This window comes from Dipodomys spectabilis, unplaced genomic scaffold (assembly GCF_019054845.1).
Source record: "Dipodomys spectabilis isolate Male_0828 unplaced genomic scaffold, ASM1905484v1 ptg000077l, whole genome shotgun sequence".
In the NCBI taxonomy this organism is placed as follows: Eukaryota; Metazoa; Chordata; class Mammalia; order Rodentia; family Heteromyidae; genus Dipodomys; species Dipodomys spectabilis.
Window position 1 is genome coordinate 132,125 of NW_024870754.1, and position 20,947 is coordinate 153,071.

General features: G+C 40.8%; 1 protein-coding gene and 2 pseudogenes across 1 annotated transcript in view; 1 reads left to right on the forward strand and 2 right to left on the reverse strand.

Moving 5' to 3' along the window:
* Positions 1-11,396, forward strand: part of Trmt2b (tRNA methyltransferase 2 homolog B) — a 39,036-nt gene extending 27,640 nt beyond the window's left edge. The window contains 9 exon segments of the mRNA XM_042683060.1: positions 197-221; positions 224-290; positions 617-672; positions 675-788; positions 791-836; positions 2,035-2,153; positions 2,329-2,428; positions 9,158-9,329; positions 11,325-11,396. Of these exon segments, the coding sequence (XP_042538994.1) occupies positions 197-221; positions 224-290; positions 617-672; positions 675-788; positions 791-836; positions 2,035-2,153; positions 2,329-2,428; positions 9,158-9,284 (654 nt within the window). The 3' untranslated portion in view covers positions 9,285-9,329; positions 11,325-11,396.
* A 2,228-nt stretch (positions 11,397-13,624) lies between these two features.
* Positions 13,625-14,631, reverse strand: LOC122110449 (annotated as a pseudogene).
* Positions 14,632-18,380: 3,749 nt separating this feature from the next.
* LOC122110453 lies at positions 18,381-19,511 on the reverse strand (annotated as a pseudogene).
* Between the last annotated feature and the right edge of the window lie 1,436 nt (positions 19,512-20,947).

Sequence of the window (20,947 nt, forward strand, 5' to 3'; positions counted from 1 at the left end):
GCTTCTACTGAGATGAGAAAAATGGCCTATTTTATTGTTATACAGAATGTTACTTTATGTTAAGTGTTACTTATAATAGAATTTAAGAAATATGTCTTCTTGCCTGGCTACTTCAGGGCTGGTTAATGTACAGCTTGGAGAAAAAAATGGTCAGATATGAATCTCTGCTTGACTCCTGATTTTGTGGTTTGGACAGGAGGAGCTCTTTGTTCAGGAGGAGACTATAAGGAATTCTTCATCAAAGGCTCCGGAGCAGTTTGCAACTTAACTTCCATTTATTTCCAAGAAAGGTAAACCTGAGGCAGTCAGAGAGCAAGCAGGATCCTATGGCTTGTAGCCTGGGTTTGTAGGTTGCTGGTGAAGGGTTGCTGACAATGGAGACTCTGGGATAACTAGTCATGGCTCTTGTTATACCAGCTGTATCTTTGAAGCCAGGCCAGAATGTATAAGAAATAGTGTGCATGTACCTCCATCTCTTGAAAAGGCAACTTGTACAGAGCTCTGAGAGCCATGGCAAGGAAGTTGTATCTCCTAACTGAGATGCTGGGATCTCCCCTTCCAGTCAACACTAGTAATGAAATGGTCTGCCAATCCAAGATGCTTTCTTCTTTTCTAGCACCATGACCCATTGCAGTCATCAGCAGTCCCCCTACCAGCTCTTATTTGGGGAACCCCCATCTTTGAAGATCTTCTAGGCTTGAAGGTCCGCATTTCTCCAGATTCCTTTTTCCAGATTAATACTGCTGGTGCCAAGGTGCTTTATCAGACTGTTAGGGAGCTGAGTGGAGTGATTCTAATATGGTCCTCCTTGATATTTGCTGCCTATGGAAGATTCTGCATGCTGCCTAGCTCTCACCTGTCATCTGGCTAGAACCTAAGATGCTCACAGGGGTAGGAGGGAGGAGATAGTGGTATTATTATGGGTATAATGTTAGTTAAAGCCCTAAAATACCCTGCTCTCTCTTTTCTCCAGGTGTGATGGGCCTTTCTCTGGCTTAGCATGCCTCTCAGGTTGTTGGGATTGAGTTGGTTGAGATGCCAGGTAGACAGCAGCCTTCAATGGTACATAGCTCAGTCTGGACAGAAATTAAGAGATTCAGTTGAGGGGCTAGAGATGTGGTTCATCGTAGAGTTCTTGCCTACCATGTACAATACTTTGGGTTCCATCTTCAGCACCATGACCAATGAACTAACAAGCAAACAAAGAAGATGACAGTGGTTTTACACCATGAAAAAGATGGTGTGGGAAGGAGGGACTATAATATCTATGACCAGTAGGGTTCTAAAGTGGTAAATTTGGAATTGATGACCTTCTGGAAAAATTCTAGTAACTGCTTTTTGGGAGGGAAGAGTATTGGAACTTTAACTCAAGGCTTCTTCCTCTGGCTCAGCTTTTTTGCTTTAGGCTTGTGCTCTACTACTTGAGCCACACCTCCACTTCTGGATTTTTGCTGGTTAATTATAGAGTTTCTGGCTTCAAACCTCCTGGGTACCACTTCCAATAACTTTTATTGTTGTTCTATTCAGAAGAAGAGCCCAAGGGAAGGAACAAGCCTAGTTGATACGGAGGGAAAAGTAAAACTTCTGACAGAAGAGCCTTCTTGACATTAGGCTCATGAAGTATCACTGCCTAATACAATAGGTTTCAAACATATAATTTCAGCCTTTTCTTCAGATAAAACCATGCTAGATTGTACTATAGAAAATGACTTGTCATCTCTACCCTACCTCAGCACAGTTCTTTAGGCACTGAATGAAACCTTCTGATGCAGCAGTAAGACCACTTCAGGAAAACTCAAGATTCTTGTCTTAGTGTATGTAACTCATATGCCAGTATGTCTCTCAAGCTGAAAGGCATATTGAGACATGCCAAGGGATAAGTGAAGTAGGTCTAAAAGCATTTCTTTCCTGCTTATTCAGAGATTTTCTAAAACCAAAGGGAAGATGGCAGAGCCCTGGTGTCTGTAGATTTCTGTGTAGCTGAATCATTCCTCTGCTAGACTGGGCTGTGTCGTGTGGGCCTCCCTTCCACAGTATCACCAACTGTGAATTTCACACCAGGAGAGCAGAGAAGATTTTACCACGGCTATTAAAGTCAAAGGAAGATGGGCAGTCAATTATTGCTGTGGTGAACTCAACCTGTGCTGGGTTGTGTAAGGAGTAATTGAGTGTTCCCTGGTGAACTTTGCTTCCTCATTCCCAGTGTTACAGCTATGAATCAGCTTCTCCTATGTTCTTAACTAGTCCTGAGTGAGGGTCAGTTAGGAGTATCTTATAATGGGGACCATGGTAGCTTAACTGTATTAATAATAGTATTTGTTCCTTTAGATTACAAAGTGGTTTGAGCCATCCAGAACTGCCAGGCTATCCACACACTAGTTTTTGTTTCCTGCAAGCCTTATGCTGACACCACAAGGAATATCATCGAGTGAGTCTTTAGTTTTTTGTTGTTATTATGATTTCCAGTTTTCAAAGTAACCCATGTGTGGCTTTTTAAAAACAATTTATTATCTTTAAGTGGTTGTACAAGGAAGTTCCCATTCTACAAAACTATATGAGTACAAAGTGTCTGACATTGTCATCCATGGCTCCTAACCTACCCCATGTTTGTTTTTTTGTTGGTTGTGGGGCTTAAACTTAGGGACTGGGTGCTATCCCTGAGCTCTTTTTTGCTCAAGACTAGCGCTCTATCACTTTAGTAGAGCTCCACTTCTGGTTTTTGAGTGGTTGACTAGAGATAAGAGTCTTATGGGGACTTTTCTGCCCAGGCTGGCTTTGAACTGTGATCCTCAGATCTTAGCCTCCTGAGTAGCTAGGATTACAGACATAAGTTACTAGCTCCTGGCGTAATCCATGTTTAGTGTGCACAATTTAGAAAGCATAGAGAAGCAGAAAGAAAAAGGAAAAAAAAACAATTCTATCCCCTTCAAGTGTTAATTGCAGGGCCAGATCTAGAGTGAGGCAGTTCAGGCATTCACTGTGGCTACTGTAAGGGTTGCTGAAATGAGAACACCATGCAGTTCAGTTAGAAAAGAGTTTATTAGGTAGACCAAGCTTCTGGCCTGTACCAGATGTAGATGTGCAGAGAGTTGTGCTGGGTGGCACTGGAGAGTGTGTAGAGCAGTGTGTAGCTCAACTGATGGTGGAAAGAGATTATATAGGGAAAGGTGAGGAGGTATGGCTGCAGCAAATGCAGAAGTGACCTCAGAGGATGAGGTACTTTATGGACTCACGGTCAGGTGATTAACAGTTACTGGTGATTATGGTTTAGGACAGGTAGTTTTTGGTAAGGCTAGTGCTGTCCTTCATGAAGAGGAGGGAGAGAAAGAAGGCTGTACTCATGGGGAGACCTAATAGCTACAACATTTTAAGGAGATACCAGAATTTTCAGTAATCAAGATACTTGTTTTAAAAAATGAAATGGGATTGAACTCAGGGCTTCATGCTTGCTAGGCAAACATTCTACCATTTGAGTCATCTTTCTCCAGTACTCAAGATACATTTTTTTTGCCTGGGGCTTGAACTCAGGGCCTGGGCACTGTGCCTGAGCTTCTTTTGCTCAAGGCTAGCACTCTACCACTTGAGCCACAGCACTACTTTTGGCTTTTTCTGTTTATGTGGTACTGAGGAATTGAACCCAGGGCTTCATGCATGCTAGGCAAGCACTCTACCATTAAGCCACATTCTCAGCCCTCAAGATACATTTTTAGTGCAATATTTAAAAATATCAAAATTAACATCCAAAATAATGATGAACAAAATATTAATTTTTTAGTGGGGTGCTGGTTGCTTATGTCTGTGATCCTAGCTACTCAGGTGAGATCTGAGAATTGAGTTTTGAAGTTAGTCCTGGCAGAGAAATCCATGAGACTCTTACCTCTAGTTAACCAGGACAAAACCAGAAGTAGGCCAGCCACTGGTAGCTCATGCCTATAATCTTAGCTACTCAGGAGGCTGAGAAAGTCTGTGAGACTCTGATCTTCAATTAAACACCAAAATCTCCCAGAAGTGGAGCTGTGGCTCAAGTGGTAGAGAGCTAGCTTTGAGCAAAAGAGCTCAGAGGCTGCTCCCAGGCTCTTAGTTCAAACCTCAGGATTGGCACAGAAAACCAGAAGTGGAGGTGTGACTAAGAGGTAGAGCTCCAGCCTTAAATAGAAAAGCTAAGCAAGAGCTTGAGGCCCTGAGTTCAAACCCCAGTACTGGCATATTCCCCCAAATACTAATTTTTTTAAAGGGGTGGGATATACATGTGAGAGAACATATGGTATTTGTATTTGTATTTCTGTCTTCCTTATTTCACCTAATATCTTCTAGTTCCATCTTTTTGTTACAAATAATGTCATTCTTTTTTGTTGTTGCTGTTGGTTGAGATGAGTGAACTCAGCGCCTGGGCACTGTCTCTGAGCTCTTTTTTGCTCAAGGCTAGCTATTTCGGTTTATGTGGTGCTGAGGAATCATGCATGCTAGGCAAGCACTCTACCACTAAGCCGCATTCCCAGCCACTTACTGTATTTTTCAGTTGCTTTTAAATAATTTTTTTTTCATTGTGTTTTTGACTTGCATTTTCTTGATACTGAGACTTTTTTTTCCATATTTTTTGCCATTTGAATTTCTTCTTTTGAGAAGTGTATCGCTATCAGTGTGTGTCCATTTAACTGGATTATTTTGTATTTGTTTCTCATATTCCTTGTATATATTCCATATATAAATTCTTTGTCAGATGAGTATTTTATGCATATTTTCTCCCATCCAGTAGGTGGGTCTCTTCTTTCAGTTTGTCTCTTCCTTTGCTGTGCAGACATGCTGGGAGGCTGGGGAGAGTGGGTGTGGTGGAAGGATGGATAACACGTACCAAACATAGTTTGCTTAGAAGTAATATATTCCTGTGTTTTACAGCTCAGTGGGGGAAGTATAGTTCACAATCCCCTATTATATATCTTATGAATGACTTGAAGAGAGAAACTCAAATGCTTCAGACATAAACTAATGATTTGGGGACGGAAACATTAATTACACTTATTTGATTAGTATACATAATATATATGCATTGAAATATCACACTGTACTCACAAATATAATGATTATGTTAATCTAGTTTGTGTGTGTGTTTGTGTGTATGTATGTATAAATGTGAACTTGTACTTGGGCTTGAACTCTCAGGGCCTCTTATTCTCTTGTTTGGCTTTTTTGTTCAAGTCTGCTTGGAGATAAAAGTCTAATGGACTTTCTTGTCTGGGCTGGATTTGAACTATGATCTTTAGATCTCACCTCCTGAGTACCTAGGATACAGGTAGAGTCATATGGCCTTGAACTTGTGTTTTTCCTTCCTCTACCTCCCATGTAGCTGGGATTAGAGTTGTGGGCTACACTGCATGCCAGGCATTACAAATTTTACAATATTTTTTCCATTCATATATGTATCACATCTGCTCAGTTATCTAGTTTTTTCTGTGTGATTCTCTAGAGGGACATGTTTGTATAATACATAATACTGGGAAGCCTTTTTGGTGGCAAGATCTTACTGTCATTCCAGGCTGGCTTCCTGTCTCAGCCTCCTAAGTAGATGGATTATAGGTGAGGGATATGGCTTGTAAAGCATTTGTTGTATTATGAATAAGATATTTTTGTGCTATTTTTGAATTATTGCTGTTCTTATGCCCAACTACCTTACTCTTTTATTACTTGTCTTTTTCAGTTGATTTTCTTTATAGCTGTCTATCTGAACACTATATAAAAACGTGTTTGGTGCCAGACACTAGTTGCTTACACCTGTGATCTTAGCTACTCAGGAGGCTGAGATCTGAAGATCTCAGTTCAAAGCCAACCCAGGCAGAAAAATCCATGAGACTCTTACTTCCAGTTAACTACCAAGTAGAGCTATGGACCTTTGAGCTATGGCTCAAAGGACAGAACATTGGCCTTGGAAAAAAAAGTTCAAGCCCCAGTACCAGCACAAAAAAAAACAACAAAAAACAAAAATTCACACTTGTCTGTCTGCTTCTAATATTTCTTTTCTTACATCGAATGAACACTATTCTTTGGAGATATGATACTGAACATGTTTATCTTGTACTTGATTTTAATTGAACAGTGCTATTTAAATTATTGAGTGTCATCTAGGGAAACAAATTCTCTTCCAGTTTTATGGTTTGGGCCTTAAACTGATTGTAAATCCATATGTACAAACATATAGTGTGAGTTTGTCTTTTAAAACACAATAGAGGGGGTAGGAAGGTGGCTCAGTGGTAGAGTGTTTACCTTGCATGCATGAGGCCCTGGGTTCCTCAGCACCACATAAGCAGAAAAAGCCAGAAGTGGTGCTGTGGCTCAAGTGGTAGAGTGCTAGCCTGGAACTGAAGAGCCGAGGGACAGTGCCCAGGTCTAGAGTTCAGGCCCCACGACTAACAAATAAAACAAAACAAAACAAACACCACAATGGAATTCTGTGCTTTCATCAGAAAGAATGACATTGCCCCATTCATAAGGAAATGGAAAGACTTGTATTAAGCAAAGTAAGCCAGACCTAAAGTAACATAGACTACATGATTTTCCTCATTTGTACTAATTAGAATGTGCCTATAAATCTACAAGTAAACCCAAAAGATAGTAAAAGACAACAAACTACATTTGGACATGATAAATTAAACAGGACGCTAAACATTCACACAGTGAGACCAAAGGAGAACATTTTTAGGAGAGGATCACAGGGCTAAATAGCGTTGTGCATATGGTCATATAAAGAGATGCTTATTGCCAGGTGCCAGTGGCTCATGTCTGTAATCCTAGCTACACAGGATGCTGAGATCTGAGGATTGTGGTTCAAAGCCAGTCTGGGCAGGAAAGTTGGTGAGACTATTATCTCCACTTTAACCACTAGAAAACCGGGAGGGGCACTGTGGCTCAAGGGGGAGAATGTTCAACTTGAGCTGAAGAGCTGAGGGACAGTGCCCAGGCCCAAAGTTCCAGCCCTACAACCGACAAAAAATAAAAAAAAATAATGATGCTTATTGAAATGAACAATGAATTCAAAGAAATGAAATGAGGGGTTTTTAAAAAAAATTGTAGTTCTTTTTTTCTGGTTTTTTTTCCCATTTGTTGCTATTTTTTATTTCTGTACCTCTTTCTTGTATATAAATTTATCTGATTTGGGGAGAAGGGGAAGGACAGAAATGGGGACAAAAGGTGAACTAATTTAACAGTGACACTATGCTGGAAATGAACTATACAACTTAGGGGAGTGTGGGGGTCAGGAGGGAAAAACTGGGAGAGAATGAGGGAAGGGGTCACACTGTTCAAAAAGAAATGTTCTTGGGACTGTGAATGTGGCTTAGTGGTAGATTGCTAGCATGCATGAAGCCCTGGGTTCAATTCCTCAGTACCACATAAACAGAAAAAGCCAGAAGTGATGCTGTGGCTCAAGTGGTAGAGTGCTAGCCTTGAACAAAAGAAACTCAAGCCCCGAGTTCAAGCCCTAGGACTGGCAAAAAAAAAAAGAAAAGAAAAGAAATGTACTCAATATCTGACTTATGTAACTGTAACCCCTCTGCAAATCACCTTTACAATAAAAATTTAAGACAAACAATTTAAGGGGTTGGAGGCATGGTTCAGTTATTAGAATGCTCTCCAATGAACAAAAGTGTCAGGTACCAAGTTTGAGTTCTGGTCTCAGACCTAAAAACAAAAAATTAATCCAGATGCCTGTGGCTCATGCCTATAATCCTAGCTATTCAGGAGGCTGAGATCTAAGGATTACAGTTTGAAGCCAGCCAGGACAGGAAGGGCCATGGGACTTTTACTTTTTTTTGACCTAGTTTTCTTTTTTGAAAAAAAATTTTAAAATGTTTACATTTTATTGTAGAGGTGATGTACAGAGTACGTGCATGAGTACGTTTCTTTTTGAAGTGTTACAGTCTCCCTCATTTTCTCCCACTTTCCCATTCCCCCGACCCTCTTCCCCTCCCCGCAAGTTGTACATTTCATTTCCAGCATAATATCTAGTGAGTATCATTGTTGCATTGGTTCACCCATTGCCCCACCATTTCTGTGATTTCACTTCCCTTCCCCAAATCAGTTAAACTTATATATAAGGCAATGGGTACAGAAATAAAAAAAAACAGTGTCAACAGGGGATAAACCAAAGGAAAGAAAAAAAAGAAATAATGCAAGCAGCACACACACACACACACACACACACACACACACACACACACACACACACAAAATTTAAGTGGTGATATTGTAGGTGACTTTATAGGTGAATTTTGTTCCTTTTACTTTTCTGTACTTCTCTATAATGAATCTTTGGTATGAGAGAAAAAAAGCCATCTATTCTGAAAAGTTTCAGCAGAATGAATTAATCTGAATGAATATTTCTGAGCATAATTTCTGATGGAGTTGGTATGTTCTTGACTTCACAACCATGGAAAGCATTCCATATTTAGTAGAAAGTACACTTTGAATTTTGGAAGCCTGACAGCAAGGTGCTAGTCAGCAACAGTGAGAGAGCTCCCAGTCAGCTACCAGTTGCCAAGAATAAAAGTTACCACTGGATGCTGGTGACTCTGCTAAGATCTGAGGATCAAAGTTCAAAGGAAGTCCAGGTCAGAAAGTATGAGACTCTTACTCTAATTAACTACCAAAAGCCAGAAGTGGAGCTATGGCTCAAGAGGTAGAGTTCCAGCCTTGAGCAAAAAAGCCAAGGGGCAGTGGCTAGGTCCTGAGTTCAAGCCCCAGAACTGGCATAAATGCATGAGTGAGTGAATGAATAAATTAATTAAAGCCAGCACTATGCATTGTCCTGTGGCTAAGCTGGGATGTTTGGGAAGCTAGATGTATTAAACACTTCCTGTGGTCCTGGGGTTGAAAAACTGGACACTTTAGAGGCTAGGCTTATGCTTTCACCATGAAGCTATACCCCAGGCTCACAAATACATTGTTTACTTGTTTCTCTTTTCAGCTAGTGTGAGTTTATTAGGATGGAGCCCTATCCTAAGTTGTGCATCTAGTGCTGAATTGTGGAAGATGGAGGAGAAAAGCATTCCATTAAATATAATGATAAGCCCAAGTTGATGTGCAGGGGGATGGATAGTTTCCATTTCAACAGTTGTGTTCTATACATCTTTTTTCTAGGAAGCTAAAATTTTATTTCTTTCTACAGGTTGTGCTGTCCTCCAAACTCTGCTAAGAAGCTTCTAGGCGAGCATTTTGTCCTGAGAGAAGCTGTACCTGTGGATTTGTTTCCCCACACCTCACACTGGGAGCTGGTGTTCCTCTTCACATGCTAAGCCACATTGGAAACTGCAGACTGTTAAAGTTTCAGAAGCTTCCAGGTTAGCAATACTGTTGCATTTCAGACCCTGGGAGATTTACTAGGGAAAAATAGTCTAAAGATCATGAATAAGAATAACATAGTAAATAGATTTCTTGTCTGATCCACATTAACCTTAACTTCAAACTCCCCTGTGATGGTACCTGTGTGCCTTGTTTGGATCATTCCCAACTTGTCAGCTCTGGATTGGAACTGCTCCTTCCTTTTTATCTGCCAGTCATGGTCTTAATGTATAGTCTCACTTTCCCATCTCATTCTGCTTGTACTATGATGACGTTTGGGTATGTGTGTGTGTGTGTGTGTGTGTGTGTGTGTGTGTGTGTGTGTTTGTGTGTGTATACATGTACATACATGCGCCACTTGAGGCTTGAACTCAGGGCTGGGCACTGTCCTTACACTTTTGTGCTCAAGGCTAGAGCACTCTACACTTGTGCCACAGTTCCACTTTTGGCTCTTTGGTGATTAGAGATAAGAGTCTCACAAACTTTCCTGCAGCTAGGATTGTAAGTGTGAGCCACTGGCATATGGCCACTTGGGTTTTTAAGCAGCTGTGAATAATTTTACATTGGCTAGGATCTGTGCACTTGCTTAGAGGTTTTATTAATTGAGGTTCATGAGGTAGCCAAGGATTAGAACTAGAACCAAGATGACTCTTGGAAAGAGCAGAGCAAGGTATTAAGCGATTGCAAGTAATTGAGTGATCATGGATAGAAATAATTCCTTTGGGTTTCCTAGGCTTCCAAGCTTTGAAAATGCCCTTTGAAAAACGTGACTTTTCCCCGAAGCAATATTACCAATTAGCTGTCATGTATAGAAGGGGACTGGTTATTGGACAGACCCCAAGGGAAAGGGGGATTTTCAAAAAAGAGATGGAATACTGTACCTGTAATTGTACTGTTTAGCATGAAGATGGAATACTCCCAAATCTTACAGTGATCTAACAGTACTATAATAACATGGATATTGAAAGCTAGCTCATTTCTTGAGCTTTGGAGATGTTCTTAGATACCTGCTCAACAATTTGGATTATGTATTGAATCTTTTTGGGGGAGGTTAGTACTCAGGGCCTCATGCTCACTCTGTGCTTGATTGTTTGGCTAGCACTTTATGACTTGAGCCATACATCTAATTTGAGCTTTTTGCTGGTTAATTTAAGATGGAGTTTGAAGACTTTTCTGCCCAGTCTAGTTTTGAATCTTGATATTGTACAAGTTTTAGCCTCCCGAGTAGCTGGAACTGCAGTGATGAACCACAGGGATATGGCTTACATTTGGAATCTTTCAAAGGTCTAAAGACATACAACTTAACAAGCATTGCCTGATTTTGAAAATTTTATCAGATCAGCTGGTGTTTTTTATTCTTAATCCTAAATAGTTCTAGAGAAACCTCCTTACAATAAGATAGCTGTAAAGGCTCCTGTGCAATGCTGTGTATTCATTTCTGAAATAGTAACTCAAGTGCAATGACATACCTATTTTACTCATAGGTCCAAGCTATAGGAGGCATGGTATACCTCACAGGTCATGTGGAAAAGATAGCAGGTAATTGAAGGCGGGAGCAAGGAGAGAAGGTTTAACCCTTATTTGGGTTTCCTCAGAAAAGGCAAGAATAGTCAGAAGTTTATATTTGACTAGTCTGACCAATTTTGGGTGGCTTTGGGCTATAGGGGTAATCTCTAGTTGTTTGTTACCTGGCCGTGATTACAGTAGAGGAATATTGCCAGTATAGGAGGTATTGGTTAGTGTGTGTGTGTGTGTGTGTGTGTGTGTGTGTGTGTGTGTGTGTGTGTGTGTGTGTAACCAAAGGCATTTCTATAATTTGCTTTTGGTATGCTCCTTAAAAGCTCAAGTATTGAAGGCTCGGTCTTAGCCTGTGATGCTGTTGCTAGGTGTTGGAAGGAAGTGAACCTGAGTAAAAGGATTAGATCATTAGAAGTGTGCTCTTGAAGGGGATAGTGGGTTTCTAGTTCATTCCACTTGTGTGCTTTGTTTCCCAGCCCGTGAGATGAGCAGCTTTGCTCCACCATGTGATCATTCCCTGCCATGATCTGCCCTGCCACAGGCCAAGAAGCAATGTAGCCATGGGCCTGCAGACTGAAACTTCTGCAAAAAGATCCTAAATGAACCTTTCCTCAAATTGTTCAAATTCCTTACAGTGAAGAAAAGATGACTAGTGTGCATCTTTTGGATATGTCCTGTCTGTAACAGTAGGCTGCCTCTGAGAGGGTTCTTCAGCCTGCAATAGAATAGGAATTGAATGCAGTAATTCATGCCTATAATTGTAGCTGATAACTGTAAACTTAGGAGACTAAGATGGGGAGGGTCATGATTTGAGGCCAGCCTAGGCAAAAAAATTTCAAGATCCCCATCTTAACAGAAAAAGTTGGGTGTTGTGGCATGCATCTGTCATCCTAGCTACAGTTTGAAGCATAAATGGGGGTATTGCGATCCAGGCTGGCTTGGGAAAAAAGTGAGATTCTCCAATGAAGACCTTCTAATATAAAAGAAGTGAGAACCCTATCAGAAATAACTGAACAAAAAAGGGTTTGGAGGGTTCAGAGTAGAACATCTGCCTACAAGTACATAGCTCTGAGTCCAAAACCTTGTACTGCAAAAAAAAGCATTATTACATAACTATATACACTACACAATAACAAATACCTATTTTTAAAAGTTAGAAATAATCTATAATGATAAAAATGTTAGTTACGGTAGTCAGCCAAGCTTCCCCCCAGTTCCTTATGTTTTAATTCTAGGTAATGGGATTATAATAAGTAAGTAAGTAGGGCTGGGAAGGTGGCTCAGTGGTAGAGCACTTGCCTTGCATGCCTGAGGCCCTGGGTTCGATTCCTCAGCACCACATAAACAAAAACAAAAAAGCCAGAAGTGGTGCTATGGCTCAAGTTGTAGAGCACTAGCCTTGAGCTGAAGAGCTGAGGGACAGTGCCCAGGCCCAGAGTTCAGGCCCCACAACCGGACCCCCCCTCCAAAAAAAAAGTAAGTAAATAAATAATTTGTGCTGGTATTGGGGTTTTAATTCAGGGCTAATGTGCTTGCTCAGCTTTCTCTCCTCATAGCTGTCACTCTACATTTGAATCATGCCTCTTTCCAAGGGGATATATATATATTTTTTTTTAATTTAAATTTTTGTTTTTCTTGAGGCAGGGTCTTGCTGTATAGCCCATGCTGGCCTGCAACTCTCAAAGCTCCTGTTTCAGTTTCCTGAGTGCTGGATTGCAGATGTGCAATCATGTCTGGCTTAGATACTTTAATAGTTTATAACTTAAAAAATTTTAGAAAGCAACTATTATATAGAGCAAATTTTCCTCTTTTTTCAAATAAGGGAAAGTTTCTCTGGAAGTGAAAGAAAAGCCATGAATAAAAGTAGCAGCAACTCACGATTACTTTGTTTTCTTACAAATACGGCTAGCTAGCATTACTTCATTCATGCATCATTAAACACAAAGGATATCTCCCTGGTATTTTCAAATGATACATAACATACTTAGAACTTAAAATGCACCCGATTAATTATGCAAACTGGTAGTTTCCTTTAAAAACCATAATTAAAATTTGATTCCTTTCTTCATAAACTGGAAATTTAAATATTTCTCCTGATAGTCTTGAGGTTATCATCATGTAATGAGTAGAGCAAACTGTAGCATGTATAGTTTTTTTTTTTTTTGTCGGTTGGGGGCTTGAACTCTGGGCCTGGGTGCTATCCCTGAGCTTTTCAGCTCAAGGCTAGCACTCTCCCACTTGAGCCACAGTGGCACTTCTGGCTTTTTTTTTACTGTTTATGTGGTGCTGAGGAATCAAACCCAGGGCCTCATGAATGTGAGGCAAGCACTCTACCACTGAGCCACCTTCCCAGCCTGGCATGTATAGTTTAAACAAACAAAATGCACATAACAGAATGCATACAATCACTGCATGATAGAAATCATGTTTCAAATACAAAGCAACCTTCAGGCTATCATATTATTTAGGGTTTGCATGATCATTTATGGCCTTATAGATTAAGTATGGCATATTTTTATACATTTGACCCTGAAGATAAGAAAAATAATTCTTGAAAAAAATTATTCCAGATAGCCTTTTGGTTTGTATAAGGAGAAAACCTCCAAAAGTTTAGTGTTTGCCCAGTGGAAGGAATCATTAGCTCAAGTCAGTGAATCAGGTATGCAGCACATTTCACAGTGACTGTTTCCAAGTCCTGGCAAGCTTCTTCTCCCACATTGTGCCAGATGATGATGCATTTCCAGGATTACCCTTAGATGTGGTATTTATTTGTTTATTTATTTATTTATTTATTTATTTCTGGAGTCACTGTGTTACTCCTCTTCTGACCTCTCCAGTGGTTTTCATTTTAATTATTCATAAGTCCTTTCAGAATATCTTTAGAGAGTTCCATTAGTGGAAGTTCTGGAGACGGAAAATCCAAGGGAGGAAGAATAGGTATTGGAATGTTCTTGGCTTTTCCAGTATTTGCTACCAACTTCTGCCAGGCTGTGACTGTCTCTGCCTGTGGTAGCAAGCTCCATAACTGACTTTTCTACAAAGTCAGCATCTACATCCAGCTCTTGTTCTATTGGACCTTTTAGAATTCTGGACTTTTCAGCTTTTAGTTGTTTATCTTCTTCCCTTAATCTTTCATTATTAGCCACAAGGAACTCCACATGCCTCTTCAGATGTGTAGTTGTGGTTGCCTGCTCCTCTGTAATTGGTTTGTCGTGTTTTGGGGCTTTGCTTCAAGTACACGGCTATGTTGGTTCACTATTTTGGTGAAGCAAAATTAGTGTGTCTAGATCCTGTCAAAGATCCCATGAATTTCAGAGAGATGTTTCTCCTAAGAAGGTAGTACTTGTCAGAAAGAAGGGGGCTCTAGCCTTCCATATCCTTGTAAGAGTGTTTGTAAGGTGTTTAAAGATGAGTAGTTATGTCTTTGTGTTCTGAGCTTTCATTCATTCCTATTGCTTTGCCCTTTTCCACATTTCTTGGATAAGGAAGAGCTGTTTCACATGGCTATTCCTTTGCAATTCCACTGGTAAGACTGGGTCAGCTTCGTGGCCTCACTAAGATATTCTGTGAACTTTTTTGTGACAAAAAAGCCAAGAGGTTTCACTGTTCAAAAAGAAATGTACTCATTACCTGACTTATATAAGTGCATCCCGTGTATATATAACCTTTACAATAACAATAAAAAAGAAAAAACAGCCTCTTTGTATTTCCCTGAATCTAATAAATAGTCTGCTCATTGCTCTGTTGATGAGCCAAGCTGAAGGGGCCTTCTGTTACTTCCATAGACTCCAGGGTAAGCAATGGCCAAAGAAAGGTGAGCAGCAGCACTGGGGCACAGACAGTTTTGCCATCAGTAGATGGCAAAAACCGTTTATCAGTTACCTAAATTGAAAACCAGAGAGTACTTTATCATTTCTGTGTCCAGCTGCCTTCAGGGTATATGCCATCTAGATTTCTTCTAAATCAAGGGTGGGGAATATCCAGCCCAAGGACTATGTAAGGCCCTCAAAATCACTTGGTACATGACAGGACAGATATATATCTTTCATCTGCTTCTCCTCATTTCCAAGTATTGGTAGTTCTCTATGACCTTTGAATGATGGTATAAGGATCCAAATGGCCTTTGGCAGAAAACACGTTCTCAGCCCTGTTCTAGATGCTCTAAGCACTTTATCTAATACTGAATGTAGTATCTTTCCCTGTTCTGTTCTTCCTCTATTCTCAGTCTGAATGAATATAGCAGTCTATGCAGTCAACTGAGGCAGAATCTGAGTGGTCTTGCGCTGTTGCCCCATCCAGTTTATCACCAAATTGACATCTCTGTATGCTGCTATCATCTCTCACCAGATTATTGTTGCAAGTCATCTTCCCAAGTAATGCTGCTTGCATCCATTCCCACCCTCCTTGGTTTCTCCCATCTCCCAATTTTTTCTAAATTATACATTTAATTGTATTTCTCCATTAGTAAACATTTGTCATTGGCTTCTTACTGCTAATTTTTTGTGCCAGTCCTGGGGCTTGACGTCAGGGCCTGGGTCCTTGAGCTCTTTTGCTCAAGGCTAACAGTCTATCATTTGTGTCACAGCTCCTTCTGTAGCTTTTTTGGTGGTTAATTGTCAATAAGAGTCCACAGACTTTACTTCCTGGGCTGGCTTTGAACGGAAATCCTCAGATGTCAGCCTCCTGATACTAGGATTACAGACATGAGCCCTGCCATTCTTACTGCTTTTAAAATGAAGTCACAGGGGGCTGGGAATGTGGCTTAGTGGTAGAATGCTTAATTCCTTAGTACCACATACACAGAAAAGGCTGGAAGGGGTGCTGTGACTCTAGTAGTAAAGTGCTAGCCTTGAGCAAAAGAAGCTCAGGGACAGTACCCAGCCCTTGAGTTCAAGCCCAGGAATGGCAAAAAATAAATAAATAAAAAATAAAATGAAGTCATGAATTCTTGATGAGGCTTAAAAGCCACTTTATAATCCAGGGAGCTTCCATTTCTGAAAATTGAATTCTTTTTCCTGAAAAGTATAAGTTTCTCTCATTCTGATCTTTTTTCAAATTCTTTTTTTTTTTGGCAGTCCTAGGACTTGAACTCAGGGCCTGAGCACTGTCCCTGAACTTCTTTTCCTCAAGGCTAGCATTCTACCACTTGAGCCACAGCACCACTTCTGGCTTTTTCTGTTTATGTAGTACTGAGGAATCGAACCCAGGGTTTCATGCATGCTAGGCAAGTACTCTGCCACTCAGCCACATTCCCAGCCTTCAAATTCTTTTTATTTGTTTATTGGTGGTACTAGGATTTGAATTCTTATGCCTTCTGCTTGCTAGGCAGGTACTCTACTACATGAAACATGCCTCCAGTCTTTTTTTCTGTTTTTTTTTTCTTTTAACTTCACTCTAGAATAATAAACTTGTTAGTATAGATACATGTTTGTGCATGGGAGGAGGGATGAGGAGGCTGATAACTTGAGCTGGAGGAGGTAAGATTCAAGTTGAGTTGAGCTGGAGGAAACTCAAGCTGAGCTGAGTTGAAAAGGTGAACTGGAGCCAAGGTGAGCTGGAGGACATGGACTGGAGCTGAGATGGCATGGAGTTTAAGGGCTAAAAATGTGTTGAGCAGTAGGAGATAGAATCAGCTGAGGCAAGCTGAAACAGAAGTTCCCCAGCTGAGTTGAAATGGAGGAGACAAGTTGAACTGAGGTACCTGGAGGGGACAAAGTCAGCTGAGGTGCTCTGAAAGAGATAGACTGAAGCTAAGGTGACCTGGAGGAGACTGAATAGAGGTGAAACTGAAGGTACAAAGTTCAGTTGAGAGGAGCTGGAGGACAAGGACTTGAGCTGAGGTGACAAGGACAAAATGGACTCTGAGTTCACAAGGAGACTTGAGCTGACATACCTGAGATGAGCAGATAGAGTCATAGTGACCTGAAGGAGATATACTTCACCTGAGGAGATATGGAATAATGGACTCCATGATGAGGGGAGCTAAAGAGTAAGTAAGCGAAAGCAGCCCATGGTGAATCAAAGTTGGTGGGAAAGGGGCCAGTGGTTATCTTTCATTTTTAGTCCTCTTCAATGTTCACATGGTGAGCAAATGAGAAGACAAAGGTGGTGTCTCTATATTTGGACTCAATTGCTTTGGTTAAAGAATTTCTACTCAGTCTGGACCCCTTGATATATGGGCATTACTGAGGCTGCCTCAATGGGCTTCTGGCACATAGCAAATCTCTAGGTCAAGTCCTTTTGACTGTGTTTTCTATGGATGTGCAGTGATGGGAACAGTCTGCTGTGTGATGTGGCTGGACTGTTTGACACTGTGGATGATGGGTGTGGGATAAACCTGGTCAAGCAAGCTGCCTTCCTGGATTTTCGAAGCAGACCGCAAAACATCTGGCCATACTTCAAAGGACAAAGATGTACCTTTCCTCAGGTGGATGACCTCAGTGTCTGTGTGCCTGACTTCCATGGGAGGTGGAAGAAGCAAGCTTTGGGTCATAACCTTTTATCCCCAGACATGACATCTTCTCCCAATCTTTCAGGTAACCTGAGTATTCCAGACCGTGGCCTCGGTCAACTGCTGTCACAATCTAGGGACTAATTCCTCCTCCACAGAGAAGTAGAATATGTCCTGCATAGGGGCCTGGTCTTTCTTGTCCATGGCACTGGCTAGATAGCATAACGAGTAAGAGGAAGCCCATCTGGAGAGCTCAGTGTTGACCCCTGCCACTGTCCAGCTGTGATGTTGATTCATATTTACCCATTTTCATCCTCAAACCTTCTTCCTACCTTGTGGTCTGCGCTCTCATCATCCCATTGCAGGGCAAGAACCCAGGAGTAGGGCTTAACCCTAAGTCTATTTCTCTACTTAGCCTTGTCTTTCAAGATGGCTGATGGAGGGCTTGGTTCATGAGGTGCATTAATTCAAGGAGCATTTCTTACATATCTGTGCCCATCCTTTATACTCCTGTTTGTTAGCAAAAATCAAGAGGAAAGCATCCCATAGTTCTTTTTCCATTGACAACTTTGAAAGTTCACTGTGTCATTCACTAATTCTGTCTACACTAATTCTGTCTCTATGATTATTGTCAACAACAAATACAACAGCTTGGGTATTAAGGTAATAATATTTCCAAATTGCTCTTCATTTGTGTGTTGCACCAACATCTCAATAGTGAATTTTAGATTTTAGGTCTGAGACCAGGAATTCAGACTCCATACCTGATGCTTTCACTCATTGGCTAGCACTGTACCAACTGAGCCATATCTCCAACCCTGAATTTTGATTTTATATTCTGCAGCTCCACCTTAAAACCAATTGTTGACTGATCTATATGAACTAATCCTGTTTTTTTTTGCCAATCCTGGGGCTTGAACTCAGGGTATGGGCACTGTCCCTGAGCTTCTTTTTGCTCAAGGCTAGCATTCTACCACTTGAGCCACAGTGCTATTGCCAGCTTTTTCTGTTTATGTGAATTGAAGCCAGTGTTTTGTATGTGCTAGGCAAGCACTCTACCAGTGAGCCACATTCCCAGCCCCTAATCCTGTTTTAACTTAAATAAAATAGTAGTTTTTCCAGCACCATCTAAATGTAATGTAACAACTCTAATTTCCTTTTGGGTCCAATATGAACTCTATTGTTGTTGGTAAAAGTGACAGGAATGCTGGCATCTAGTTGAGTATGATCTGTATCCTCTATAAAGTGTTGTTGCAGATTCTGCAATGTTTCTTATAATCTTGTAATTTCCTGCTTTGCCAAGACAAGTCTACAATCATCCTACTATAAAGTCTTTTCACCATAGAGACATGCTGTTGAAACATGGAACAACAAAATAGTCATATCTGCTTCTTGCTGTCTGAGCCAGATCAATTTTTCTTGACATGTGCATCAACAACACTTAGAGCCATTTCTTCCTGACAACATAGAGTTTCATGTAGATCAGAAAAATAAATGTGGACACATGATTGGCCTTTTCCACAGTATCTGGTACATGTCTGTGTGAGCCATTTCCACTTCCATCTTCCACTATTTGTTCTCCTCCTTCAATATGCTGTACAATTACAATTAATTTCCTGGAATAATTTGAGATTTCCTCAGTGAAGGTCCTTTTGCAATGAGCCATAGCTAAAATTGATGCTCCGATCTGGTTAGCTTCTTGTGCCAATATTGGATGTTTGTGACCTTGGTGTATTTCTTATTCTTTGCAGACATAGCACATAAGTGGGCTAGTTTGACAACCTTCTTTTTTTGCCAGTTCTGGGGCTTAGACTTCGGGCCTGCGTACTGTCCCTGAGCTTCTTTTTGCTCAAGGATAGCGATTTACCACTTGAACCACAGTGCCACTTCTGGCTTTTTCTGTTTATATAGTACTGAGGAATTGAACTCAGCGCTACAAGCATGCTAGGCAAGTACTCTACCACTAAGTCACTTTCTCAGCCCTTGACAACCTTCTTCTGGGCCAAAAAAACCCTCAATGGCATGCACTTGGCGCTGAAAGCCTATGGTTTTCTCATGAGAATCAGCTAGAGGCACTTGCCTATGCCTTGCTAACATCTTTGTCAAATGGGTAACTTAAGAACACTGAGCACAAGTGAGTTGCACATGCAGTGTAATATACAGATACATGTACTTTCTCTTTATCACAATAAATGATGTTCAGTATGTCCATTGTGCAGTCATTCTAAAAGCTCCAATAAAGCAATTTTATTTCAATCCCTAGACAGCTGAACCTCCTTTTATGCCAAAAGAACCATTTTGTTAGTATTTTCTTACAAAGCCAAGGAATCTCTAATTATTTTGTCGGGGGCTGCTGGGATTATAGGCTACCTCTGCAGTAATGTAGGCTAGTTGGCCATGGTGCTGGGAGCAAATTGGGGTAGACGTTTGAGTGGTGTATCTAGCATGTGGAAGTGGCCACGGGCAGTGGGGAGCTGTTTTCAGGAGGGGTGGGCACCCATGCTATGGCCTGGGGCAGGGAAGGGGAAATGGGTAAGGAGGAGGAGGGGGAAAGGGCAGAGGGAGGGAAGAGGAGAAAAAGTAGCCTTTTTAAAAATTTAAGTTATACAAAGGGATTTAAATTCATCATGTGAATTTGTGAGTATAAAGCATCTTTTAAAAAATGTTTATTGTAGGGCTGGGAATGTGGCTTAGTGGTAGAGTGCTTGCCTTGCATGCATGAGGCCCTGGGTTCGATATCTCAGCACCACATAAGCAAAAAAGAAAAAAGCCAGAAGTGGCACTGTGGTTCAGGTGGTACAGCACTAGCCTTGAGCTGAAGAGATGAGGGACAGTGCCCAGGCCCAGAGTTCAGGCCCCACGACCGGACCCCTCCCCCCCAAAAAAAGTTTATTGTAAAGGTGATGTACAGAGGGGTTAAAGTTACATGAGTCAGGTAATAAGTACATTTCCTTTTGAAAAGTGTCACCCCTACCCTCATTCTCTCCCAGTTTTTCCCCTCTCAGCTTTCCTCTCCACACAATTCATGTAGATCATTTCCAACATACTGTCTAGTGAGTGTCACTTGCTGACTTTGTTTCACCCTTTGTTCCATAGTTTCTGTGCTTTCCTTTCCCCTCCCCAAATCAGATAAACTTACATACAAGACAATGGATATAGAAATAAAAACAGTGACAGAAGGAAATAAATGAAAGAAAAAAGGAAAGAACAAAAGAAAAAAAGAGAACCACAAACAATAAAAAAACCTCTTTCCTTTCTTGGAGTTCACTTCCATAAGCAACCATTTATATGATCTTATGAACCTAGCTATTGAGATCCTCTCCTAAGAATATCCTCCATTGTTCTCAGTGTCTGAATGTTTATATTGCTGTTTAATTAATCATGTCTAGGTGTAATTATTTCTTTTACTATCCATTGAGTTTACTTGAAGATTTATGGGCACATTCTAGTTTTACATATGAGGGAAAACATGCAGGCTGTGTTTCTTTAGGTCTGGCATTCTTCACTTAGTATATTTTTTTCCAAGTCTTTCCATTTGCTTCTTTTTTTTTTTTTTTTTTTTTTTTGTCTATCATAGGGCTTGATCTTTGGGTCTGGGCGTTGTCCCTCAGCTCTTCAGCTCAAGGCTAGCACTCTATCACTTGAGGC